Genomic DNA, 27,664 nt, shown 5'->3' with positions numbered 1-27,664 from the left:
TATTAAAAAGTAGAACAGCTGGTGTTAGAATAATTACCAATAACTAGAACAAATGTACAAAAGTGTTAATAGTACTACTACAAATACAAGTATTAACAGTGGATATACTACTACTACAAATACAAGTATTAACAGTGGATATACTACTACTATAAATACAAGTATTAACAGTGGATATACTACTACTACTACTACTACTACAAATACAAGTATTAACAGTGGATATACTACTACTATAAATACAAGTACTAACAGTGGATATACTACTACTACAAATACAAGTATTAACAGTGGATGTACTACTACTACAAATACAAGTATTAACAGTGGATATACTACTACTACAACTACTAGTACAAAAGAACTCATTTGTACGTTGTTGAATCTCCATCAGGTTTCAATTGTACAATAAGAATATTGAGTTTTCACACATATTCAGGTCCTCAAAACTTCCCACAACACTTTAGAATAAGAATAAGAATAGAGAACTGTACAAATACAATAGGGCCTTTGCTGCCAATTCTCAGCACTTGGACCCTAGTAATGCATTTAGTTCATCTAATTTAGCTCCAGTGAAAAAAGCAAACAGTTATTTTCAGTGTTTTGTGATTTTGTAACTATTTAACGAATGTTCCAACATTGGACAGAACCTGACATTTTGAACATCTTTCAACATGTCTGTTATTTGTTATTTTCTGGTCTCATACATATCTCTTAAAGGTGTGGGAGACTTTTGTGACCAATTTTTCATCACATCTGTAAAACCTCAGTCATAGCCTAGGCATCACGAATCTGTAAGTCTTTCTGTGATTACTCCCCTGAATCTCTTGTATCACAGTGAACAATTTTGAAGTGCCATCCACCATAAACAAACCATATTTTTACAAACAGAGCAGGTAGGTAACTCGGGCATCTACGGAATTTTGTCACGACATGCGCTGTGGGAAGTGGAGGTTTGTGCAGCCGCCTGGCAGCGGGAGTGGCAGTGCGACCATATGACATCAAACACGACGCGGAAACGGCTGAAACGCGGAAATGGCTGGAGGGATATGCATAGAGGGGAGCGGAGCTCCTGCTGTTTCCGTATCGTGGCTGTTGCACTGCTGCTGCCAGGCGGCTGCACGAACCTCAGCTTCCCACAATGCATGTCACGATTTACGGATTAGTGATACTTAGGCTATGACTGGGGATTTTAAAGATTTGATGAAAAACTGGTCACGAAAGTCTCCTGCACCTTTAAGGAGAAATCATTAAATATTGGTTGTCTTGAAAATGTCTCATCGATTGCCTAACTAGTTGATTTTGTCTATCTGCTTAATCTGGTTCCAAATAGATGTGTGTGTTCTGGTCTGTTCCATTGCATTTCAGTGACCACCTCTTCTGTTTCTGTGTGTTTACATGTAGAAAGAAGCCAAAGGTGGTTTTGAACTGAAACCTAAGTTATATCTGGAGGAAGACCAAGATTACCTGATTCCAGCAAACATGGATGGAAGACCCACCTGTGACCAGTGTGGGAAGACTTTCACCAGAAGTAGTGGGCTGAAGAAACACCTACGCATCCACACTGGAGAAAGACCATATGACTGTGACCAGTGTGGAAAGACTTTCACCTCAGAAAGTAATGTAAAAGTCCACCAACGCACCCACACTGGAGAAAGACCATATAACTGTGACCAGTGTGGGAAGACTTTCACCAGAAGTAGTGGGCTGAAGAAACACCTACGCATCCACACTGGAGAAAGACCATATGACTGTAACCAGTGTGGAAAGACTTTCACCTCAGAAAGTAACTTAAAAGTCCACCAACGCACCCACACTGGAGAAAGACCATATTACTGTGACCAGTGTGGAAAGACTTTCAGCTTAGCAAGTAACTTAAAAGTCCACCAACGCACTCACACTGGAGAGAGACCATATAACTGTGACCAGTGTGGGAAGGCTTTCACCTCTACAAGTGACTTAAAAAGCCACCAACGTGTTCACACTGGAGAAAGACCATACGAATGTGATCAGTGTGGGAAGACTTTCACCAAAATGGCTGCACTTAAAATCCACCAACGCATCCACACTGGAGAAAGACCATATAACTGTGACCAGTGTGGAAAGACTTTCATCACAACACATGACTTAAAAAGGCACCAACGTGTCCACACTGGTGAGAGACCATATGACTGTGACCAGTGTGGAAAGGCTTTCACCTCTACAAGTGACTTAAAAAGCCACCAACGCGTTCACACTGGAGAAAGACCATACGAGTGTGATCAGTGTGGGAAGACTTTCATTTTGGCAAACAAGTTAAGAATCCACCAACGCATCCACACTGGAGAGAAACCATATTACTGCGACCAGTGTGGGAAGACTTTCACCCGTATGAGTGTGCTTATAATCCACCAACGCGTCCACACCGGAGAAAGACCATATTGCTGTGACCAGTGTGGAAAGACTTTCACGCGTATAAGTGTGCTTATAAACCACCAACGCATTCACACTGGAGAAAGACCATATGAGTGTGACCAGTGTGGAAAGGGTTTCACCTCTGCAAATGACTTAAAAAGCCATCAACGTATTCACACCGGAGAAAGACCATATAGCTGTGGCGATTGTGGGAAGACTTTCACTTTGGCAAGCACATTAAAAAGCCACCAACGCATCCACACTGGAGAAAGACCATTTGTCTGTGACCAGTGTGGGAAAGCTTTCACCTGTATGAATTGGCTGAAAGAACATCAACGCATCCACACTGGAGAAAGACCATATGACTGTGACCAATGTGGGAAGACTTACAGATTCCTGTCTGCTTTACGTTCTCACCGCCGTGTTCACCACACGAAGTTGATGTATCCCTGTGATAGGTGTACAAAGATATTCTGGTCATCTTCCTCTTACAAGCATCACCAACAGACCCATATTGGAAAGAATCCCAACCAGTGCCGATTCAGTGACAGATCTTTGATCACAGGTTCTCAATGTACCAAACATGAACATGTCAAACATTTCCACAAAAGACAAAAACTGAACAGTTGGACAAAAAGTAAGACTCTAGATAATCAGTGTCTTAACACACCAAAACAGCTGGAGTGTTATCAATGTCCAAACAGATCCTCGTCATCCTCTGCTCTCTCCCATCATCAGCGCAGATGTGAATCATCAATGTCTGGACCAAACAGTACCTCAGCACCAGATGAGAAGAAGAAAACACAGTGTGTCTGAACCAGCAGCACTGACTTCTTCTGACAAGAACATCAGACTTCAAAACCTCCAGATCAGGCTTCACAGGATCCAGATGTGAAAACAAACACCAGACTGAAAGCTGTGTTTTGTTGTCTTCAGAGTACAGAAGTGTGTTCTAATGCACCACTCTGTAGCAGGAAGCAGGAGGTGACATCACTGGTAAAGCGAGGGAAAGGAAGGGTAGAAATCAGACCCACCTGAAAGCTGTGTGGTGGAGGGAAACTCAAACAAAGGAGAGACTGGAAGGAGGTTTGATCGACAGGAGAAGTAACAACGAAAAGGAAAGGAGGAAAAGACTTAACGTGACTTTAAGTGAGGAATCTGGAAGTGGACTGGTGTGGACCCAGGACTCTTGAGAGGAGAATTTGAATTCCTGGAGCAGGCGGACCTGGTCCTGCTCGGACTATGGTTGCTCTCTCTCCGGGTCAGAGGACACCTGCCGGCTCCCCTGGAACCCAAACTCTCCTGGCTTCTCCCCTGAACATATTTCTGTTCTCTCTCTCTCTTGTCGTACTGCCTGTTACCCTGACTTCTGCAGGAGAAACCAGGTGGAACCAATTTATAAATTAGGTTGACATGCCTGGACCCTTTAAAATGGCAGGAAATAAATAAAATAAAATAGCAGACACTAATGTTGTTGGGTACTGGGAGCTTAGAGGACGCCATGGCAGCAGCAGCAAGAGGAGTTCGTTACAGCATGGATACCATCAGAAAAGAATCATCAGCGTGAATGACTCACTGAGACTCTGGAGAGACAGGCGGTACGTGGCCAGGGTTTACTGTTAACAGACTTTTATAACTGTAATGTCATTGTTAGCTGAATTGAACGGCTTTGTATTAACTTTTGTGTTCATAGGTATGTTATTCTCTTAAAGTTGTTGAATGGCGCCATCTGTGGGCACCCTGTAAGTACTGTTATCATTCTGTTTGGCCACACCATTGAAATTATGTGCAGCTTTCATTCTGGGCAATAAATCTAGGGAAGTATATGTCTGTAAGTATTAGTTTTACGATTATTTTGTCATTAACTTACAAGCATGATTGCTAGTGTCTTTTACAGAGCACAAATAAGCTTTCACTTTATGGTAGAAGCGTTCTGTTCACTGCTAATATTTGAGTCAGGTGGCAGTCTGTTTTGTGTCAGTGCTAGCTTGTATGTTCTCAGTTCGGAGCTAATGCGGATGTTATTTGGTAGAAATTGCTTTGTTTCCTTTACTAGCAAATTATTTGTGCACTCCGGGAGAAACTTGTGCATATTATTAGCATTGGAGTATTTTTGATTCATGCCAATTAGATTACATATAATGTTAATGCAGTTCAGAAAAACGTCTTTTACTGTGTACATTCTTTACAAGATTATTGCATTTCTTGTGCCCCTTACTGCATATTTAAGTTAATTTCATATGATTTATATATTGAACATGCTTATTTCATTGGTTTGTAATTGCTGGAATATTTAGCTGTTTAATTCATGTATGGTTGTTAATTCATGCATTTAAAAAGGATGGGTAAAAGTTAAGAAGTGCTTACAGTGGAAACATATTTCAGCACACATTGTAATACATGTGTTTGTATTTCATGTCATTGCAGTTCTACAAAAGTATTATTAAAAGAAGGGAAGGAAAGAAAACAAGCAACCAAAACAAAACTTCACCTTCAAACACAAATTGGTCTCCTCCTGATTCTTCTTCACCTTCTGTTGTTAACTGTCTGCCTCGCTCTGCAAGGGTGGCTTCACACATAGTGAGGGCAGAACAAGGTGACTTTATTTGTAAACTGCATACTGTGGTTTATTATTATGTATTTGATTGTGGTTAGTATTTTGTAACATGAATTTAAAGTAACTTGTTGTGGAGCTATTTACAGAATAACTTAACCCTTTTTTTAATACAATCTGAAAGCATAAAAGATGACTAAGTTTATCATAAAACTGTAAGATGAACTAAACCAAAATTCATTAGATTAAATATCTTAATAAAATACACTTAACTTTACTCACTTTGAATGAGCTTTCCAAATCATCAGTTTGTGGGTCAGATTTTAAAATCTTAATAAAAGATAAAATCTAAATGAACTATTTGATCATTATTTGTAATTTAAATGTTTAAAATAACTTATTTCTAAAAACTACTTGCTTATATACTTGAACACAGGAATCACAATCATCTGATCCAGAGACGGCGACAGCAAAAGGTCATTTTATCAACAACATGAATAAAAACTTTACTAATTCAGTTCTATGTCCAGACAACAGTCAGTTCCAGGGTGGATTTACTGTTCAGAATCAAAACAAATCAAATCCATGACACAGTTCACATTATTTGAACCAAGGAGGCCGGACTATTTAATGCTGTTTTGTCACTTCATTGGATCAGTTCTACTCTTGGTTTTGACACTTGTGGCTGCGATTGTGTCGTCACCATGGAGACTGTGGTTCTCCACAGCTGATGCATTTGAAGACATTATTGTGGAAGAAGGACCAAGTGTGGTGTGAGAAACCCTGACACTGACCTGCTTGGACTGGTGGACACACAGTGGATCTGCCAGACTTGGACAGGATGGACCTTCAACCCCTCGCTGAAGGACAGTCCCATCTGAAGAGCATCAGAGGACGAGTCTACATGTCCCATCAGCTCCACAACACCATCATATATGCCTGGGGTTCCAGTCCCTGATCTACATTAAACACCAACACAACTCTACTCAGCACCAGTTGGACACTCACATATTCCATCAGCTCAGAGCAGTCGGCAAAGTTCTGGATGATTCAGCAAACAGGAGTTCACAACCACACACAGGACAAACTAACTCATGTGGACACGTCAAACAACACATTTAGGATTATTTTCATCCACCGACAAAAAACACACATTTGTCTCAGAGTCCAGATAAAAGTCTACAAATAGATTTTGATCCCATCATAATGAGCTGCCTTGGTCAGTGTGATGTATATGTAGATGGATGGATGCTGGTGTTTCCAAGTGTGGCCTCAGTGTTCTGTCACAAAGACGGCAGCGCTCCAGGAGTTTAGCCGACTCAACCCTTTCATGCAGGAATTATTTATAAAAGTATCGAGATTTTTTTTAAAATTGATTTTATTACTCAAAATTAGGCTAAAGTTGAAATCCATTTTGAATGTTTTTGTTTAAAAAATATAGTTTTATTAAGATATTTAACCTCCTAAGACCCAGCGATGGGTTTTCTGTCCACATTTGTGGGCAAGAGTTTCACAACTTTATAGGAAAAAAAAGAAAAGAAAACTGTCCACCACAAAGGACATTCCATAAAAATTTTAAAAACTGCATCTGAAAAAAATTGTTGCATCATGATGTTTCCAATATAGGCTCTTATTTAATAAAAAAACAATTAAAGCTTGTACTTTGCTGACATTTCCTGGGTCTCAGGAGGTTAAGTGTCCATATGTGGACGCCATGCAACAAAGGGGTAAAAATGATAAAAAACAATAAATAGTCTCAGACAAAAAACTGCAACATTATGAGAGTTTAATGTTTTTATAGGATGTACTGTGTGGAGTTCTCCTATTTTTTCAAACATGTCAGTTTATTGCGCCCTCTAGCGGCAGTAGTCCACCTTGTACTTTCATCAGTGATTAGTCTAATTTGTTGTGCCGTGTGTTGACCGGTGAAGCCGAACTGTTGATTACCTGCTGTTACTACTATTGCTACTGTAACTGATGGCACAAATGATCGCTGTTCAAGTGTGATGGAAAGCACGTGTGGAGTTGCAGATGACCATTAAAAACATAAAAAAGACGTGTGTTGGTGCTGAGTATGACACTGTCTTGCTGGTAAAGCACACCCCGTGTGGTGGGAGTTATTGGATTAACACAGTTAATTTAGTAAAAAACGTACATGTGCAAACACATATAAGAGAGAAAAAACTGATTTGACATGTTTAGAGGGAAACTCCTCATGGTGGTCTGAATACTGGATGCATCATGCATCAAAGGAGTCAAAATAACATGTAGCTGTGATTATGCTAGTTTTATTTGAATTGTTGAAAGATTATTGCTTTATACCCAAAGATATGAACATTTATCAGACATATAAAGATGCCTAAATCTTATAAATGAGAAATTTACTATATTATTATATTTAATGAGGATTTTAAACTTATATTTGTTGTATGTTTATATTAGTCCCACATGTGGACAGTTGATTTTCAGGGTGTACAAGTTGTATTTTTCATCAAAATTCATTTTTAAAAGCAGATGTTTGTTCAAAACACTTTCCTCTACACACTAATATGTTTTTCACCTGGCTCAGCCGTCTTGAGTAGAAATTTTGACAGATATTCCTGGAGCATTCAGCACATAGCTGTGATGGCCATGTGCTGCCATCTTAACTTTATGCGATCATCGAGCAGTTAAAATTGTCAAACTAAGATGATCCTTTTTTTCATCGTGTTGCTTCGGGTCTATAGAGCCTGCTCCCATGTGGTTTGGAGAATACTGCATTTATAACCCTTTGGAAAGTGAGCTTCAACTATGTCTCTACAAATGTGGACGTCATGCATGAAAGGGTTAATGATGGTCCTTAACCACACACACACACACACGCACACACACACACACACATACACACACACACACACACACACCTACACACACACACACACTTCTATAGGTTAGCTGTGGTTGGCTGAAAAATAAACACAAATGAACTCCGATGTCATTAATAAACTGCACTGAACAACCAAAGAACTACAACAGCAGCAATTTCTGATGAGGTTCAACATGGGGTGCAGTACATAAAATGGACACAAGGGGGCTCACTGGACCCTGACAGTGGTCTACTACACCTGTCACAAATGGACCCTGAAAACAGAATCAAAACTAGAAGCACTCGGAGAGCGCAGACCTCCGCCAAGGCTGATCAGTGGCCCCCCCCACGCCAAGGAGGTTATGTTTTTGCCAGGGTTTGTTTGTCTGTCTGTTTGTTTGTTTGTCTGTCCATTAGTGTGCAACATAACTCAAAAAGTTATGGACAGATTTTGATGAAATTTTCCGGTCTGCCCCCCCCCTCCCCCCCCGATCATCACCAAAATTTAATCATTTCTTCCTTATCCCATTTTCAACAAACCCTGAAAGTTTCATCAAAATCTGTCCATAACTTTTTGAGTTATGTTGCACACTAACGGACAGACAAACAAACAAACAGACAAACAAACAAACCCTGGCAAAAACATAACCTCCTTGGCGGAGGTAACCAGGATCAGAATAATGGTCTATGAGCAGAGATTGAACATCTGCCAAATCAACTCAATCAAACATCACTTCCCTGCACTGACAGTTTCACATGTTTCTGCTTCTGTCCATGTTGTATCTTCATCAACATCCGGACCTCCTAACATTAATGAACATGTTATTGGGGTTCAGTTAAGATTGTCCACCCTGTTTTTTCCTGGAAAACACAGGCGTTCTTAGCCCATTTTTGGGGTGCTTCAGCACCCCTAAATTGATTCCCAGCACCCCTAAAATATTTTAAGATTGCTGAAAATTTTCTTTTTTCTTATTTACTTTATTTCCATTCTTAACATGCTAGAAAAATGTCAAAACCATACGCAGTGCATGGCTGAAACATAATATTTTAACAACAAAAATACAGCACCCCCCCCACCTCGTCTCAAAAAGGATTTGATCCTCCCCATCCCTCCCCCCTTTCCTCAACTCAGACTCTGAGTCCTTCACAGGTATAGAGCAGTGTGTGCAGGAGCTGCCTTCCAGAGTTTGGAAATGGTAGTGGTGGAAGTACTTGGTTTAAACCAGGACATGTGACACATTTCTTTATTTCAACCACTTAACACATTATTATCATCACCAGTCCCTATTTTTGCTGGACTGGAACATAGATCACTGTTTATGTTGTTAGGTAGGAGTTAGCTGATGTTTTTTCTAGCTAAGAAATGTTCCGTGTGGTTCAGTCCACCTCTATCCTCTGTTTGAACTGGACTGAGAGAAGCTGCTGTTGTGTCTGTGCATGTGTTCAGATTAAAGACAAGGAGAGACTGACTTTATCTGACTGGATGAACATTAACTCCTGTTGTTTGTGTGTGTGTGTGTGTGTGTGTGTGTGTGTGTGTGTGTGTGTGTGTGTGTGTGTGTGTGTGTGTGTGTGTGTATGTGTGTGTGTGTGTGCAGACAACTTCATCATGAACGTTCGATTGTTTTGTTTTGTTTTTCTAAAAATAAAAAAAGAGCCAGATTCAGGTATGATTCTAAGATCAACTTGTGTAACCTCATTTTCCACAGCAACCGAATATTCTATTACAATGATGTAAGATGACAAAATGTACCAGTGTATATCTCTTATTAGATTTAAAAAACATTGTTTGGTTGTTTGCCTTTTGGTTAAAGCACAAAGAGAGAGTGGGGAGCAGAGAGACACCGAACATATACACTGGTCTACAGTTTGTTTGTTTTTTAGAAATTATCTATTAATTGTGCTAAATTATTATTAAATGTGGATTAAAGGGATTTAAGGGATTAAATGTGCTAAATGTTACGTATTTTAATCAGATTAATTAGAAAACAAATGACAAAAAATGGTTTGCTGATGTTTTGACGGTATATGATGGTGTGTTCTTCCACATATATGTGGGTTTCTGTCCATTTATAAACAGATTTATAAATGTTCCACTGATAGAACCTGTACAGTGAATGTATTGTTATTTACAGACAGTGTTTTGAAGTAGATCTGACACTAATAGTCCTCTGGAGTTAAACCCATTCTCTTGTGTAGGCCTGTCTGTCTGTCTGTCTGTCTGTCTGCCTGCCTGCCTGCCTGCCTGCCTGCCTGCCTGCCTGCCTGCCCGCCCGCCCGCCCGCCCGCCCGCCCGCCCGCCCGTCCGTCCGTCCGTCCGTCCATCTATAGATATAGATATATAGATATGTGTGTGTGTGTGTTGAGGAGCTGCTGTATCAAAATGGAGGATTGTCTTTCACCAGGAATTAGAGTTAGGGCTTATTTCTTTTATGATTCCAATCCATTCCTCTTTTATTGTGACTCTGCATTTATGTTTATGTTTATGTTTACGCATTTGGCAGACGCTTTTTTCCAAAGCGACTTACAGGGGAAAACCAATTAAATCACTCAATCAATCAAATTTTATTTATATAGCGCCAGATCACAAAAAAGTTATCTCTTGACATTTTATATATAGAGTTGGTCAAAACCAGACTCTAAGTCAATTTACAGAAACCCAACAGAATCCTCCAGGAGCAAACACTTGTGACTGGTGACAGTGGCGAGGAAAAACTTCCCTTTAACAGCAGAAACCTCGAGCAGACCCAGACTCCTGGAGGATGGCCGTCTGCCTTGACCAGTTGGGGTTAAAGAGAGAGAGTAGAGAAGGGGAAAAAGAGAGAGCGATAGAGATAGAGACTGGGGGAGAGGGGGAGAAGGGGGTAGTAGGGGGAGACACATGGAGGCGGTTGAGGATAAGTGAGTGGTGATGATGAGGGCAGGGAAGAGGCCGGACCACCGCAGCAGGTCCAGAGATAATCGTGAAAGAATCTGTGGTTGTCCTGGGAAAAACCTTATTAGAATATTTAAAATGGAATGTTTGAAAGTGCTAGGACAGGAGGTGCTCTCGGAAGAGCTGGGTCTTCAGGAGCTTCTTGAAGATAGGCAGGGATGACTCTGTTCTTGTAGCACTTGGTAGAGCGTTCCACCAACGTGGAACGACCCATGAAAAGAGCCTGGATTGTCTTGTACAAGGTCTGGGGACCACCAGACTACGTTCCCCAGACGAGCGGAGTGGTCGTGGGGCGACATAAGCTTTTATTAGTGCACCTAAGTAGACAGGAGCAGACCCACTGAGAATTTTGTAGGCTAGGATTAAAGATTTGAATTTGATGCGGGCAGCTATGGGTAGCCAGTGTAACTCAATGAGTAAGGGGGTGACATGTGCCCTTTTAGGCTGATTGAAGACCAGACGCGCTGCTGCATTCTGGACCATCTGTAGTGGTTTGACAACACAAGCTGGGAGGCCCGTTAGAAGAGCATTGCAGTAGTCAAGACGGGAGATAACCATAGTCTGCACCAGGAGCTGGGTGGCCTGTTCGGTTAGGTATGGCCTGATCTTTCTTAGGTTGAACAGAGTGAAACGGCATGATCGGGTGACAGAGGCAACGTGATCCGTGAAGGTCAACTGATTATCAATCATGACTCCCAAGTTACGTACTACACTGGTAGGAGCCAGAGGTATGGAGTCAATAGTGATGGAGATGTCCTGCTGTATGGTTGGCTTAGCTGGGAAGACCAGCAGTTCAGTTTTGGACAGGTTCAGCTGAAGGTGATGGGCTTTCATCCATGCAGATATGTCAGAGAGACAATCTGAGATCCGCACTGAGACTGTGGAGTCATCAGGTGGGAATGACAGATAGAGCTGGGTATCATCAGCATAGCAATGATATGAGAAGCCGTGTGAGTGGATGATCTGACCGAGTGAGGTGGTGTATATGGCAAAAAGGAGGGGGCCCAACACAGAGCCTTGGGGGACCCCCGTGGTGAGGCGGTGAACTGCTGATGTGTGCCCTAGCCAGGACACACTGAAGGACCGACCAGTAAGGTAAGACTGAAACCAGGAGTGTGCGTGGCCTGTGATGCCCATGTTCCAGAGTATGGATAACAGGATATCATGATTGACAGTGTCAAATGCTGCTGATAAGTCCAGTAGAATGAGTACTCAAGACTTGGCTGCTGCTCTAGCCTCTTTCAAGGCTTCTGTCACAGACAACAGAGCCGTTTCAGTGGAGTGGCCGATTTGAAGCCAGATTGGTTGATGTCAAGGAGGTTATTTTGGGAGAGGAATTCTGTGACCTTTTTGAAGACCGCCCTTTCGATGAGCTTAGAAAGGTATGGGAGGAGTGAGACTGGTCGATAATTCTCCACTTGAGTGGGGGTGAGGGAAGGTTTTTTGAGTAGTGGTGTTACCTGCGCTTGTTTAAATACTGTAGGAAATGTTCCTGAAGTCAGTGAAGCATTAATCACATGTGTGATTGGTGCTGTGATAGTAGGGGCAACAGACTGTAAGAGGTTGGATGGAATAGGGTCCAACAGGCATGTTGTAGGACGGCTAGAGGAAAGGAGTTTAGACACCTCGTTCTCTGTGAGGGGAGTAAATGAGGGGAATGACGCAGTTGGGCTTTTATCAGTTGAGTTAGTAGTAGCCATAGTCTGGGGAGAGGAAGCAGTGTGTGATGATGATGATGTTGAAGAAGGAGGCGTGCAGTCTATGGGTGGATCAGTGAACTGACTGCTGATAGTAGACACTTTATTTATGAAAAATGAAGCAAAATTGTCTGCTGTCAGATTAGTAGTGGGCGGTGGAGGTGGAGGGTTGAGTAGTGTTTTAAAGGTTGAGAATAGTTTCTTGGTGTTGGTGGCAGAATGAATTTTGTTATTATAGTAAGCCTTCTTCGCAGCAGTGACACTGGATGAGAAGGATACCAATAGTGACTGGAATGTGATCAGGTCAGAAGAGCTTTTTGTTTTGTGCCATTTTCTCTCTGCGGCTCTGAGGTTGGTACGCAGCGACCGGAGGGTATCATTGAGCCATGGGTGGGACTGGGAGGATCGAGCGGGTCTAGTAGATAGAGGGCACAGATTATCCAGACAGGAGCTAAGTGTAGAGCACAGAGACTCAGTGGCATCGTTAACCTCTAAGGAGGAAAAAGTGCTGGGGGGAGGGAGAGCGGAGGCTACGACAGTGGAGAAGTGGGTGGGGGACAAATTGCGGAGGTTGCGGCGGAAAGAGACCATGGGGGAGGGAGCAGAGTGTTTTTCAGGGAGAGACACACTGAACTGAATGAAATAGTGGTCAGACAGGTGTAAAGGTGTGACTGTGAGAGCATCTGTGATGCAGTTTCGGGTGAAAATGAGATCGAGCTCTTTACCAGCTTTGTGGGTTGGAGGACTGCAAACCCGCTGTAGCTCAAAAGAGAGTATTAGTGACATGAAATCTGAGAAGCTGGGATTGTCTAAGTGGATGTTCATGTCACCGAGGACTAGCATGGGGCAGTCATGCTCTGGGATGGAGGAAAGCAGAGTGTCAAGCTCATCAAGAAAATCACCCAGTTGCCCTGGTGGACGATACATGACAATTATGTAAAGTTTGACTGGTGCTGTCACTAGGATGGCATGGTATTCAAAGGAGTTGTATTTGACTGAAGGTAGGAGTTGATTGTGTTTCCATTTGTTGGAAATTAACAGACCCACACCACCTCCTCGTCCAGATGGACGAGAGGTATGAGAGAATGTGTGGCTGATAGAAAGTGCGGCTGTGGTTGCATTGTTTTCAGGCGTAATCCAGGTTTCAGTGAGAGCCAGGATGTCCAGTGTGTGATGGTTGGCATAGGCAGCAATAAAATCTGCTTTGTTCACTGCAGATTGGCAATTCCATAACCCTATAGAGAAGGACGCACCAATGACTGTGGTGTATATTAATGGGCGGAGATTGGTGATATTACGATGCCTTTTAGCAGTGTGAAACCCCATACGTGAACTGAAAATAACAGGAATGGGATGGTGACCAGTAGAGAGATTGTTCCTCAGAGGTGAGCTGGTGTGAGTGAGGGGTGTAACTGTCATTAGTGAGGGGCTGGAAGAGGAGGAGAGATCAGCTGGGGTGGTATTCAGTCTGACTACAGACTGTACAGGACACTGTGAACGTGGTGATGTTTGATGTGACCAGCAGGGGGAGCAGGTGACTGCAGCAGAAGACGGGGAGCGTAGTCACATAGGTGTGGGAGTGGTTTTAGTCTGGACAGCGTGTTGAATGTTTTGAGCCAGGACGCTGCTGCCTAGTGTAGAGGGGTGGACGCCATCGGACTTGTAAAAGGAGGAGCGGTTCCAGAACAGATTAAAGTTATCAATAAAACTGAAGCCGTTCAGAGCAGAGGCGGACTGGAGCCAGGTGTTCAGGCTGAGGAGGCGGCTGAAACGGCCCTCACCACGGGCAAAGGAGGGGAGGGGCCCGGAAATGAAAACAGCCTTCCCGGATCCTTTCAGTTTATCAAAGAGGTTTTTAAAATGAACCTTCGTCACTTCGGACTGTTGAAGAGAAGTGTCATTGAAGCCCACGTGAACTATGATCCGGGTAACGGTGGACGGCAGTGAGAGCAGCATCTGAGGGAGTTCATGGAGGATGGAGGTGACGGTGGAACCAGGAAAACACCTGGTTATGGCGTTAAAGAAACGGATGTGACGGATGATGGAGTCCCCGAGGATAGCGGTGGTCGGAGGGAAAAGTGGTCGAGGAGACAGTGTTGAAGGTGAAGGGTTCCTGGTCTCTCTAGGTGGACATTCCACGGGTGGACTGTCAGTGTGACGGCGGACGGCCTCTCGGAGAAGGCGGCGCCAGGCAGAGGAGCGGACCGAGGAGCGGGGACCCTTGTTCGACGGCTTTACAGGAGGACCAGCTTTAGGACCGTCGCCGGTAATCAGCTCGGTGGCAGCCACGGAGTCAGCAGGAGCTGGTTCCGGGACAGAGCCAGGTGGGATGGGGGGCACACCAGCCGCGGGGGGAGGAGCCGGAGCGTCCTCCACGGACAGGACGCCGAAGCGCTTTGATGTGCTGATGGTTGGCGGTGGTGAGTCTTTGCTCGTGTTCTTTTTGCGGCCACGAATCACCACTTCAGACCAGGGTGTAGAACACGGGAGGCGAGAACAGGCAGAGGAAGGATCCCATAACACCGTATCATCACAGGAGGCTTTGGGCTTCTCTGCACTTTTCAGGAACAGACTGGACAGTGTGGGAAGGCGGCTGGAGAAACCACAGAGCTGGGCATTTTTCTCCTCGAGTTCTGCGGAGAGGCGCAGTATTTCCTCTTTGAGATCCGCGATAGTTTGGTAAGCCTTTACCAGGGTTTTGTTGGCTTCGACAAGAGGACTATCTCCGGCTGATGAGGATGACACCATGGTGGAAACAGCGAGATACCGGGGCAGAGCGCGGGAAGCAGTGGGTGACAGCCACAGGTAAGGATCCACTGACAATACTGACCTGCCCTGATGGAGGTTTGGATTGATGGCGTCAAGTTAAAAAGGCACGGTTAAGAGGTTGGGTTCAAGTGAGTAAGCATTGAAAGGCAAGAAATAAGTAGTTAAAAAGCTGTATTTCTAGGAGTAGATCCGCCGGCGGTTTGACAGACGCCACGCATGCGCAGAGCATAAAATAACATTTAAATAACTTTTATCAGATTTGATGGTTTAGTCACAGAGTTTCTCATACCCAAAAAATGTTATGCTTTTCTTTCACAAAATTAGGAATGATGGTCCAAAATTGCATTAAAATGTACAAAACAGTGAAATTTCTCTTGCCTGACCAGGCAGCACTCTGGGTGTTCAGCACCCCTAAACCTCTGATCCTTGATCCTGGTCTCGACTGTGGGTTGTGAAGATGGAGAGGTTTTGTAGTGAACTTTCATAGACTTCTACTCATATGGGCCTTGAAACCTGGTCCCTGTTTCATCTCCATAGGCTTCTACCACCCTGAGCCACGGGACGGCCATTTTTAGTTACCCACAAAATGTTTCTAGCAAAGTTGGAACATTGTCAAAAGTTGCAAATTTGACGACCACCTGGAAAATGGATTAAAACAACCTCAAATACTTCACACATCACTGATAGATTCTTTTGGGATTATTCAGAAGTGATTTTAAATTAATGCAAAAATTGGACCAAAATGACATTTTTATGAAGTTTAGTATAATGTTACTCTGGACCACCGGGGGGAACCAAAGACCACCTGGGAAATGGTTTAAAACAACCTTAAATTCCTCACACATCAGTAATTAATGCCTTTGGGATTATCTAGAACTGAGTTTAAGAAAATTAAACAATTTTGAACAAAATTTAATTTTTCAGAATACATAGACTTTCTTTTTATCTTCTCTTCTTTTTAAAATGCAGTTGATTATTATTATTATTATTATTATTATTATTATTATTATTATTATAGTCTTTTGTTGGATCACCAGGGGGCTTTGACGAACCCCTGATAAAAGGTTTGAAACACCCTTAAATACCTCAAACATCCTTTAGTGAAGCCTTTAGGATCATTCTGAACAGGTTTTAAGTAAATTAAAGTTAGTTTTGTTTGCAGATGATATAAACATCTTTTACTCTGGGATAAATTTGCAGAGGCTTTTCAATGTCGTCAGAACACAAAATGAATAAATGGAAAACATGGTTGGAGTCGAGTAAATTAGCATTAAATTTGTCCCCCAAAAAATCTATGCTGTTTGGAAATTGAAAAATAAACTCACAGGTAAATGTAATGATAAACGAAGTGAAAATATATAAATAGAGAGAGTATGAAAACCAATTTCTTGGTGTGATATTAGACGATAAGATCTGGAAACCCCACATATATTCAGTGACTGCAAAAGTAGCACTGAGTATTGGAGTCAGTATTACCAACTTGGAGACTTTGTCGCTAAATCTGGAGACTTTTTAAATCTTCTTGACGATTTTTTTTCAAAAGCAGCAAGCGACAAATCCATTGACTTTTTCTGGTGCCACTGGAGACTTTTATTGTATTTGGAGACTGTGATGTAAAAGCATGTATCGTCCTACACAGTAAGTGATCTCCATCATTGTACAGCTGTTTTTTTTTTTTTTTTTTATTATTGAACTTAAGAATCAAGCACATAGATGGGTACAAACGCTGTCCACACAACATAACTAATAAAGAAGCCAGGTTAACATGATTGGGATGGTAACAGCAAATATCAGAATCATAAACATTAAATATTAAAGAAAAGAAAAGAAAATGAATAAACAAATTAAAATATAAACATTGGGAAACTTTGAGGTAATTTTCAATCCTCAGAGTTTAAATATTTACAAACTGAGTTCTATATTTTAGTAGATTTTTGGTTAGACATGTGTTCAAATGTTGATTTACTTAGTTTTCAAAGTGACATTTATTTGGTTTATTTTGCATTTATTTGGTTTTATGAATATGAAATGTAGCTGACATGGTTAAGGTTTGTATCAGGAGGGAAAGGTCTTTGGGAATGGATGAGTTTTGACATTTGTTTTGGAGGGGGAGAAGGATGAGTGGAGGTGCGACCTACTGTGCAACATAAGCCCCATAAGTGTCAGTCAACGACTTGTAGCGACTTTTAGAACAACACTGATCGGACTGATAGGAAGAGCCAGGTACTGACTGGATGACAAAGCTTTACACACTCTTTATTCATTCACTTGTGTTTCCCTGTTTGAATGACTGTGTAGACGTATGGGCAGATACCTCCAAAACCAACCTACAGCCATTACGCACACTTCAAAAGACAGTGATACCGATAATTAACATGTTGGGCACGCAGCAACAGTAAATTACAAAAACCACAATTTATGTTGGTTAATGGATTATTGTGTCAGCTATCTTTATATGTGTACACCGAGTAACTATTTTTGCTTCAATATTGTAGGTCTTCCAGCGTTTCCAACTGATCGCTGTCAAACAGGTGTTTCAATTTATCATAGTCAAGTAGTCACTAATATAAACAACACACATCAGATAAATTTCCCTTTTCTCATCAATTTTCCATTTAAACATTCATAATTCCCATAACATCTTTACTTTAAATCAGGCATGTGTAAAATTTTGAATACTTACAGAAACAAAGAACTTTAAGATAATATATTCAAATAAAATAAAATAAAATAAAATAAAATAAAATGAGTAAGCTAAGAAGTTATGGAGTCTGTTACCATTATTAATGAAAAAAAAAAAAAGCAACCATAAATCAAATGGAAAAATGGTATAAAAACCAAATAAAATAATGTCATCAAAACTCTAAATGTAAACTGCAATAAAAAAAAATAAATGAAAACTTTCAATACAAATAAAATGAAATAACGATATCAAAATTCAAGTGGAAAAATGCAAAAAAAAAAAATCAAATGAAAAAATTGCAATAAAAATCAAATGAGAAAATTGCAATAAAAAAAAAAGGAGATCAAATGAAAATGCGCTTAAAAAATGGAGATAATTACATGAAAAATTTGGTATAGAAATCAGATGAAATATTTATTATAAAAAAAAAAAATCAGATGAAAAATTTAAATATAGATTCAAATGAAAAAATGCAATAAAAAAATGTACTGAAAGAAAGAAAAAGGAAAAAACAAAACCCAGTCTTCTTAGACAAAGCAAAATCTATAACAAAAAATTCTTTTTCCTTCTTTTTCTCTCTTTTTTCTTTTTTTCATACCTTTTCTCATTTGTTTTTTATATTGAAATTAAATTTAGTCATCTGACAATTTAGCGCAAGACCAGCCTCTGACAAACAATACAGGATATCTAGAACATACCAATAATCTATTCTAACTGTGACATAGGAGGCTTCAAAATGTTTGTGGAAAAAGGACAGTTGGAAAGCCTTGACCTTTGACCCTCACTGAACTCTGAGCAGCTGCTTTGGGACATTTGTTCAAAATGTCTGAATCTGCTCTGAGTGTAGAATGTGACCAGGGAACACAATTCAACACAATAAATGACCCCAAACCCATCATATGCAGATTTGACATAGTGTATGAGTTCAGTCAAAGTACATGGAGTCCATGTTGTTGACAGTCTATGATCCAACAGCAGAAGGATGAGGAGAACTCCAACCTTCACACAAACATAGAGTCATCCTCCCAGTGCTGTGTGGAGGACACATGTCAATATTCAACTCAACCACATTTGAATCTGTTTACACACAACATTTCACACTCCTTCATCACCGTAACCTGCTGGAAAAGTCAAACAACGCAAGAAACTAAACAGAACTGAGTCTATGTTTGAATAAGACTTAAAGAACACTCAGTGATGCACATGATAACACATCAAATCAGGGCAAAGTCATATTTCACTGAAATAAACATGACAATAACAGAACCTGTACTGAAAACATACCAACTGATAATAGAAAGAGTTTATGAAGCCACATTTTTAGGTGTCATCATAGTAAACTGTGTTGGAAACCTCATATTGAGTCTATTCAAAGTAAAGTGTCCAAATCTATAGACATACTGTATAAAACAAGGGACTGACTGAACAAAAACAGCCTGTACATGATCTATTGTTCTTTGGTTCTGTCCTACTGAACATATTGTGCAGAAATATGAAGAAAACTATTATACATACATTAGAAAAATGACAAAACAGAACTATTAGAATAATTAATAAAGTAGGATATTTGGAAGCAACTAATAATTGATTTATTCAACTTAAAACCTTCAAATTGCAGGATATTGTATATATTTAAATACTGTATATGATTTATAAAGTAAAAAATAATATTGTTCCAAATAGCATTAAAGATTTCTTTAAACTGAGAGAGTAATTAGAATTGAAGAGGTTTTTATATTTGTGAATGGACTAAAATGACGAGGAACATGAAGACTAGATGGATTTGGGTTGTGGGTGTGAAATTATGGGATGGATTTGATGATGAATTTAAGTTGTTCACTTCTCTGACAAAGTTGAATAAATGCCTTAAGTATAAAATCATTCAGGAATATGAAGTTGAGATGGTAGATGTGTTTTTGTAGTTGTTGATTATTTGGTTATAATGAGAATGCTTGATGCTGAACACATTTAATTTAATGTCAGCAGTGGATCAGGGGAAAAGGAGAGGCACTAAAATACACATTTGCTTCTAGCCTATTCCTTTTTTGGTTTTTATGCTTATTCTAATTATTGTACAATGTGTAATGATTAATGTACAAACCAAAATAAACAATTCAATCAATCAAATTCAACAAGTGGAAAAAGTAAAACATTAAGAAATCACCGAACAAATAATCAGTGGATGCTGTTAAAGGGTGATTATGGTAAATACTTTTGTCTCATGTTTCAGGTCCACTTTAGAATTAGAATAAAACAAGGTGATTAAGTAGAACATTGAACAACAGAACATGACTAAATGTTTGTTCCAGTTCCATTGATGTCCTGAACTTTCTGATTCATCCACTGGTTCTTCTTTACCACAGTCATCAGCAGTTCAACACATTTTCAATCAAATCAAACACATTCTGCAGGTCAGGGTTAGACCAGCGGAAAAATGTTGAATCCAGTTTGATGTTCAGGTAAACACTGGACCAGACCAGTACCAGATTGGACCACTAGATGGAGCACTGACTCATTGTGATGTCTCCTTTGGTGGTTGTGAACTTTCTGCTAAACAGACTTCCTCCTCCAATGGAATGTGATCTTCATGTCGTCGGCCTCAGTTTGGGACTAAACCACTACCAGCTCATCAGTCATTCTGTCTCAGTTATATTATGTTCATCATGTTTCTAACTGATGTAAATCCAACTGTGTGAACCCCAACCAGCAACAGAATCACAACAAGAAGTTACTGATTAAAGTCCACAGAGTCAATGAGAAGTAGTATCACCATAGAAACCAGGTCCTTGTTGACCTCCACGAGTTGAACTTTTCACCTCGTGGCAGGTTGAGGTTCAGTAACGTCACTGTTTTGTGAAGGTGGTGCATTAGAACACACTTCTGTACTCTGAGGACAACAAAACAAAGCCTTCAGTCTGATGTTTGTCTTCACATCTGGATTCTGTGAAGTCTGATCTGGAGGTTTTTAAGTCTGATGTTCTTGTCAGAAGTGGGTGCTGCTGGTTCACACACACTGTGTTTCTTCTTGTCATCTGATGCTGAGGGACATTTTGGTCCAGACGATGATTCACATCTGTGCTGATGATAGCAGAGGGCAGAGGATGATGAAAATCTTTCATCACATTGGAAACATTCAAACTGTTTAGGTGTGTTATGACACTGACTCTTTCCACTAGAGTCCAATGTCTTACTTTTTGTACGACTGTTCAGTTTTTGTCCTTTGTGGAAATGTTTGACACGTTCACGTTTAGTACATTTTGAACCTGTGATAAAAGATCTATCACAGAATCTACACTGGTAGGGTCTCTCTCCAGTGTGAATGCGTTGGTGACATTTCAGCCCACTCATTTGGGTGAAATGCTTTCCGCATTGGTCACACTCATATGGTTTTTCTCCAGTGTGGATACGTTGGTGTTTTTTTAGTTCACTTGCTGTGGTGAAAGCTTTTCCACACTGGTCACACTCATATGGTCTTTCTCCAGTGTGGGTGCGTTGGTGAGCTTTAAGCGCATGCCTTCGGGTGAAACTCTTTCCACACTGGTCACACTCATATGGTCTTTCTCCAGTGTGGGTGCGTTGGTGAGCTTTAAGCGCATACCTTTGGGGGAAACTCTTTCCACACTGGTCACACTCATATGGTCTTTCTCCAGTGTGGGTGCGTTGGTGAGCTTTAAGCGCATTCCTTTGGGTGAAACTCTTTTCACACTGGTCACAGATATATGGTCTTTCTCCAGTATGGGTGCGTTGGTGGCTTTTCAGGTCACTTGCTCTGGTGAAAGCATTTCCACATTGGTCACACTCATATGATCTTTCTCCAGTGTGGATGCGTTGGTGCATTTTTAGGTAACTTGCTCTGGTGAAAGTATTTCCACACTGGTCACACTCATATGGTCTTTCTCCAGTATGGATGCGTTGGTGGCTTTTCAGATCACTTGCTGTGGTGAAAGCATTTCCACATTGGTCACACTCATATGGTTTTTCTCCAGTATGGATGCGTTGGTGGATTTTTAGGGCACTTGCTCTGATGAAAGTATTTCCACACTGGTCACACTCATATGGTCTTTCTCCAGTGTGGATGCGTTGGTGTTGTTTTAGGTATCTTGCTGTGGTGAAAGTCTTTCCACACTGGTCACAGGTGGGTCTTCCATCCATGTTTGTTGGAATCAGGTGATCTTTGTCCAGACACAACTTTAGGTTTCACTTAAAATCCACCTTTGGCTTCTCTCTACATCAAAACACAAAGAAACAGAAGAGGTGGCCACTGAAATGCAATGGAATGGAACACAACAAGCACATCCCTTTCAAACCAGATCAAGCAGACAGACAAAATTAACTAGTTAGATAATTAATAGGACATTTTCAAACATTTAAAAACTCAATCCTCTTATTCTACATGTGAAAACTGATGCAGGTTCAACAATGTACAAATGAGTTACAACAATTGTTTCATGACAAAACCTCAGAACTTGTCGCACCGTCACAATCATATGATACCACGTAAGGTCACCAACTTGGACGTATTGAATCCAATTTGACCAAATCTGAGGTGGATACGTTCAACTTGCACATCAAAACATCAAAACATAGGCCTGTATTTAGATAGATCTTCCACCCGCAGAATAGAGAGAAGTCATCTGAGTGTCTTTCTGAATACATTCATCAATAATACTAATTTGTCTGACATTTGGAGAATCACCAATCCGACTGGCAGAGAATGCTCCTTTTACTCAGCAATGCATAACTCATACAGCAGGATAGATTACTTTCTCATAGAAGCCAAATTAATGCCATATGCCATCGATGTGACATTCCATAATATTCTGATCTCAGATCACAGCCCTTTAACGTGCACTGTGAATATTCAAAACATGGTGAAGCCACGGATGAACTGGAGGCTGAATCCTCTGTTATAAACTGAAAAAGAGTTCTGTGATTATTTAGAAGTTCAAATATCCCTCTATTTTGATACTAATGATAATTCAGAAACCACCCCTTCTGTTCTCTGGGAGGCATTCAAAGCACCAGATTACTTGAACTAGACGACCAAATCAACCTTCTGGACAAAGAGAATGCCCAAACTCCTTCCAATAAACTACATAAAAAATATCAGTCTTAAAATATGAATATAACAAGATCCTCTCAGCAAGGGTTAGTAAGGCGTTCTTATTTACCAAAGAGAAATTTTTAGAATTTAATGACAAGCCACAGACTTTTAGCCCAACAAGTCAGAAAACAGGAAAGTGATCGCACAATACATAAAATTAAATCTGTTAAATCTTCGGTACTGCTATGGTTCAGCTCGCCGTTTAGATAGGGTCCTGATCTCACGTGGCTAAACTGGGGTCTTACCCTCACGCACTAACCCGTAGAGATACTACTTAGCTGAACAAATTTTGAAACACTCGCCTGTCTTCTAACTACCTTTAATTCCAACCTCTGCCCTGCTAACTCTGGTACCAGAACTGCCAGGAGAAACCCACTCTGTGGTCAGTAATAATACCAGCCCGGTTGGTTTTGGTAGTTGTTTCACATGGATTTAGTGCACTTGTTACATGACAGGTAATAATTTAAAGGCCAGGAATGGAAGGCCCAAGGGACACATAAATGGTAGGTGGACTATGGCTAAGATACCTTTAGGACCTTTAGATGTTATACACACAATAACCTAACGTTTTACATTCACCAACATAATGTACCACATTGGGAATAATGCAAGGGAAAATTTAGAATTTACTTTTTATAAATTTATTGTAGGCAATTTAGCAAAGCAAAGCATATGCATGAATTATCTTTCAATCAATAATAAATCTATAAACTGAAGCTCTGAATCTAAAACTATAAATCAATATCCTAATTATTAAACCTTACTGTCCTTGATTTTCCTTACTTCAACGCAATCCCTGTTGTAACCCCTCAGCCCACAGTTCAGTCTTTTGAGTCCTTTTGGAAATGTCCCAATTGTTGCCTTGCTTGATGTCCTCAAGGGAAGAAAAAAGAAAAGTCTTTTGTTTCCGAATTTAAGAAATTTTTTTTAAAAAGTTCAAATTCAGAAAAAATTAAAATTAATACAATTTAGAGGACGAACTTAGCAGTTCGGCCGAAACTGCTGAATTCAAAGCCGGGTAAAAGGAAATAGAATTAAGAAATATAAAAACCTTCTTCTTTTCCAGTTCAGACCAAAGCAGGGAAAAACCCAACAAACTGTGGTAAACAGCTTGTTCGTTGGCAAATGTCCCTGTAAAGTTGGTAAAAATTCTCTTAAAGACAGTTCTTGTCTTTAAAGTCTTTTTGGTTTGTTGTCTCTCAGATGAGATAGGTCTTTTTCTTCAAATCTCGATTCATCGATGCAAAGTTACTCTATCTGATGAAACTTCCAGCATTATTTGAGAAGTAAAGATTAAAAACTCCCGGCCAATCTGCTGCGCACTTTTCTGGTCCCAAAAGAACACAACTCGGAGTCTAATCTACTCTGCATGTAATACACAGAGCGCTATCCTCTACAAGGCGTCGAGTACTTCTGAAGTGCTATAATAGCTATTTCTGATTTTACTGAACTCCGTTGCTAGGTTACACCCTGCTGATTTCATCGCTGGATGGGTCATGTCCTCAGTCCCCGGGGGAGCTTCCCCTTTTTCCCCGGTCATAACCTGATGTCCCCAGCTGAACTTCTCTTTTCTCTGGATCATAGCCTGATGTCCTCGGCCGAACTTCTTTTTCTTCAGCTAAAGTTCCTCGTTTTTAGAGAAAGTTCTCTTTTCTTAACGTTATCAGTTGGTGTCAGGCAGCGGATGGCTTGTTGTTGTTCACCTTAGTTCTCCTTTTCTGCAAGACATGTCCTAAGTTTACCTCTACTTTGTGCAAAACATGTCCTCACTTAACCTATCAATAACACATGTCAATAAGCACAAATAAATGCACATTCTTAATTATTCTTTTACCTTAAGCATACTTATTGATTGCAATTACACCTATCAAATTCAATGCAATACATCAGCTCAATCATCTTGTTAGTACTAAGCTCTACTTAAACACTGGTTAAAATGCTGGGCATTGTACTTCCCTATGGGGCCTGCTGGTGCCTGTTGTGACCTGTGGGGCCTTGACCTCGACCTATCTTGACAAATCTGATAAAGGTGAGATTCTGATGAAACCCATGGACATTAATGATCAATTTCTCCAATTTGACAAAAATTTGGACACTTCCAAAAACAATACAGACTATATGGCTATGCAGGTGAAATATTATTTTAATTTGGATGGTTGAATTCTTGGGTTTAATCACATATTAGTCAGTATTGGTCAGAATCCTTTTATGTCACTAGATTTTCTTTGTTTCACTGGTCAGTTGTAAATTTCTTAGGATCAGCTTGTTTAGATAGGAACCATCTGTCTAAACAAGAGTTAATTAGGTTCTGTTCTTCTAGATACATGCCTGAACAAACACAGTCACACACATAGTGTTGCCAAATACAGGTGATGAGGGTAAACTGATTGTTGGCATAAGTTTACTTAGAGTTAAGGCCCCACATCTGTTTGATCTTTTTAGATAACACTAAGTTAAAGACCAACCCACAAGGGGTTGAGCTGATAGTTTGAAGATAGTTTACAAGGATTATAAAAGTGATGTGCATTGGAATGTTCTGGGTCCATTTCCCCGCTTGGGGTGTGGAACCTCGGCTGAGTTATATTTTGTTTGTGGTCAGATCAAGTGAAAAATAAAATTATAAAAATGAGACCAAAAAGGATCCAGACTTATTCTTGGAGCTGCCAACAAAAGAACACGCTTACACAGGATTTCTTGGATAAATGCAATCTCTCCCAGTTAGATTAAAATGAATCAGCTCAGCTGAACTCAGAAATCTCTATTGAAAAAAAAAAAAAAAAAAAAGAAAGCCATCACTTCACTTGAAAGCAACAAAGCCCCAGGTCCTGATGGCCTCGCTTGGAGCCGGTCTATGGTGTGCTTGGATCCGCTCGTACGCGACATAGGGAAAACCAGAAAGCGTCGTGCTGGAAAATGATAATCGTTCAGAAGATCTGATAACCTGATTGCTTCTCTCAGTTGTGTTTGTGGGTATCCTATGGGCTCCTATGTCACTCTGTCATTATTTCTCTTTCTGTGCCATGGCACCTGGCACCAAACTGTGGTACCGGGCCGTGGTATCGTGGTGCCATGGCACCTGGCACCGAGCCGCACCTGGTACCAAGCCGTGGTACCGCGGTGCGTATGGCACTTGGCACCGAGCCGTGGTACAGGTGTCCTGTCGAGCAACCCTACACCCGCTGTCTCTCAACGCCTCCCTGTAACTCACTCACTCACTCTGCTCAGGCTGTGAATGTGCAGGCTGTAACCGACGATATTTAATGTAATTCATTACTTATGGGACACATTTCAATTTCAAAGAGCAGCAGACTATCAACTGACCTCCCAGTAACATAACACAACGGAGAAGTGGGTTTAAGGCAGAAGCTGGAGCCGGCGCTGGAGCCAGGCCAAACCCACCAATAGAGACTCTTCTCTCATCCATCAGCGTACGCCCCACCCATTAAGTGCAGTTAAATTCGCAAGCAAAACTTTTGAAGTTGCAAACAAAGAGGAGTGATTTTCAAGCAAAACTTCTGAAGTTTCAAGCAAAAGTTTTTAAGTCACAAGCAAAGAGGACTGATTTACAAGCAAAATTACCTTTTTTTTTTTTTGCCACTTTCTGTCTGTTGCTCTCAAATATCTTTTTTGGTTGCAAATCTATTCTTTTTAATTGCAAATCCATTATTTTGATTGATGAATTAAGAAACACATTTCTCTCCATACCATACCCTTTTTTTTGTTGTTGTTAAATTTTGTATGATTATATATCAGATATACAAAAATAGGACCAATGGCCCCGTAGTTTACCGGCCAAACGAAAAGCTTTGGGAAATGTAACCAGATGCCATTTATTATTACCCAGTTCTGTGTATTTATTATATTACAGAAATAGCCCATGTTTTGGTCATATTCCAATCAGATCTGTAAAAAATTCAAATTCCAATTTGATATCATCGATACTGATTTATTGTATCAATCCACTTCCTATCTGTTATAATGGGAAAATTGTTCAAAGTCGCACCAAATCCAGAACCAGATCCGGATGGAAATAATTGCAATACCTTATGTTGACATCATCCTACAGAAGCTGTATACCAAGTTTGAAGTCAATCAGAACCGTAGTTTGGGAGAAGAAGATGATTGAAATTTTTTCCCCATGTTAAATTTTCCATAAGTTCCCAGATCCAGAAGAGGATCCTGATCAGCATGTGGATATTATGTTTTGGTCATCTCCCCATCAGGGCTGGACTGTAGAAATTTACGCTGGATATCATTTATATTTACTGAGTTATTGCATTGATCCACTTCCTATCTCTTATAATGGGGAAATTTTTCAAAGTGGCACCAAATCCAGAATCAGATCCAGATCCATAAAATTTCACTAACTTTTGTTGACATCATCATAAAGAAGTTGTATACCAAGTTTGAAGTCAATCGGAATTGTAGTTTTGGAGAAGAAGACGATTGAAATTTTTGTAACTGTACATTTTTGTAAATGACGACGACAGACAACAACGACGGACGCTGCATGATGACAATAGCTTACGGCCTGTCAGCCAGTAAGCTAAAAATGGATGCTGAGAAGTATTCAAGTCACTGTTACTTATATTATCTGTCAATTATTATTTTGTCATGTTATTTACTTTCACAGCTGTTTAAAAATTCAGAGGTGTTTTTTTTTGGGGGGGGGGGGTTCAGGGG

General features: G+C 40.5%; 8 protein-coding genes across 14 annotated transcripts in view; 3 read left to right on the top strand and 5 right to left on the bottom strand.

The window, feature by feature from the left end:
• The window catches only part of LOC115435235 (zinc finger protein 664-like), a 50,567-nt gene extending 46,980 nt beyond the window's left edge, over positions 1-3,587 (top strand). Inside the window, exons 3-4 of the mRNA XM_030157515.1 lie at positions 1,405-2,460; positions 3,366-3,587. Coding sequence (XP_030013375.1) covers positions 1,405-2,460; positions 3,366-3,587 — 1,278 coding nt within the window. The remainder of the gene's footprint in view (positions 1-1,404; positions 2,461-3,365) is intronic.
• LOC115435234 (NACHT, LRR and PYD domains-containing protein 5-like) overlaps positions 1-27,664 on the top strand; it is a 753,056-nt gene that overhangs the window by 284,765 nt on the left and 440,627 nt on the right.
• The window catches only part of LOC115436265 (zinc finger protein 345-like), a 356,130-nt gene that overhangs the window by 46,677 nt on the left and 281,789 nt on the right, over positions 1-27,664 (top strand). The window lies entirely within an intron of this gene.
• The window catches only part of LOC115436292 (zinc finger protein 239-like), a 324,079-nt gene that overhangs the window by 28,167 nt on the left and 268,248 nt on the right, over positions 1-27,664 (bottom strand). The window lies entirely within an intron of this gene.
• Positions 1-27,664, bottom strand: part of LOC115436241 (NLR family CARD domain-containing protein 3-like) — a 1,147,354-nt gene that overhangs the window by 916,288 nt on the left and 203,402 nt on the right. The gene's annotated exons all lie outside the window — the stretch shown is intronic.
• LOC115436242 (NLR family CARD domain-containing protein 3-like) overlaps positions 1-27,664 on the bottom strand; it is a 329,168-nt gene that overhangs the window by 101,780 nt on the left and 199,724 nt on the right. The window lies entirely within an intron of this gene.
• Positions 1-27,664, bottom strand: part of LOC115436280 (zinc finger protein 664-like) — a 204,812-nt gene that overhangs the window by 86,006 nt on the left and 91,142 nt on the right. The window lies entirely within an intron of this gene.
• Positions 20,011-27,664, bottom strand: part of LOC115436296 (zinc finger protein 239-like) — a 117,833-nt gene continuing 110,179 nt past the window's right edge. Inside the window, exons 3-5 of the mRNA XM_030159132.1 lie at positions 21,489-22,029; positions 20,822-21,320; positions 20,011-20,781 (exon numbers count right to left, since the gene is read on the bottom strand). Of these exons, the coding sequence (XP_030014992.1) occupies positions 20,745-20,781; positions 20,822-21,320; positions 21,489-22,029 (1,077 nt within the window). The 3' untranslated portion in view covers positions 20,011-20,744. The remainder of the gene's footprint in view (positions 20,782-20,821; positions 21,321-21,488; positions 22,030-27,664) is intronic.

This window comes from Sphaeramia orbicularis, chromosome 16 (genome assembly GCF_902148855.1).
Source record: "Sphaeramia orbicularis chromosome 16, fSphaOr1.1, whole genome shotgun sequence".
Taxonomy (NCBI): Eukaryota; Metazoa; Chordata; class Actinopteri; order Kurtiformes; family Apogonidae; genus Sphaeramia; species Sphaeramia orbicularis.
The sequence above is the reverse complement of the archived record's forward strand: the minus strand, read 5'-3'. Positions and strand labels throughout refer to the sequence as shown.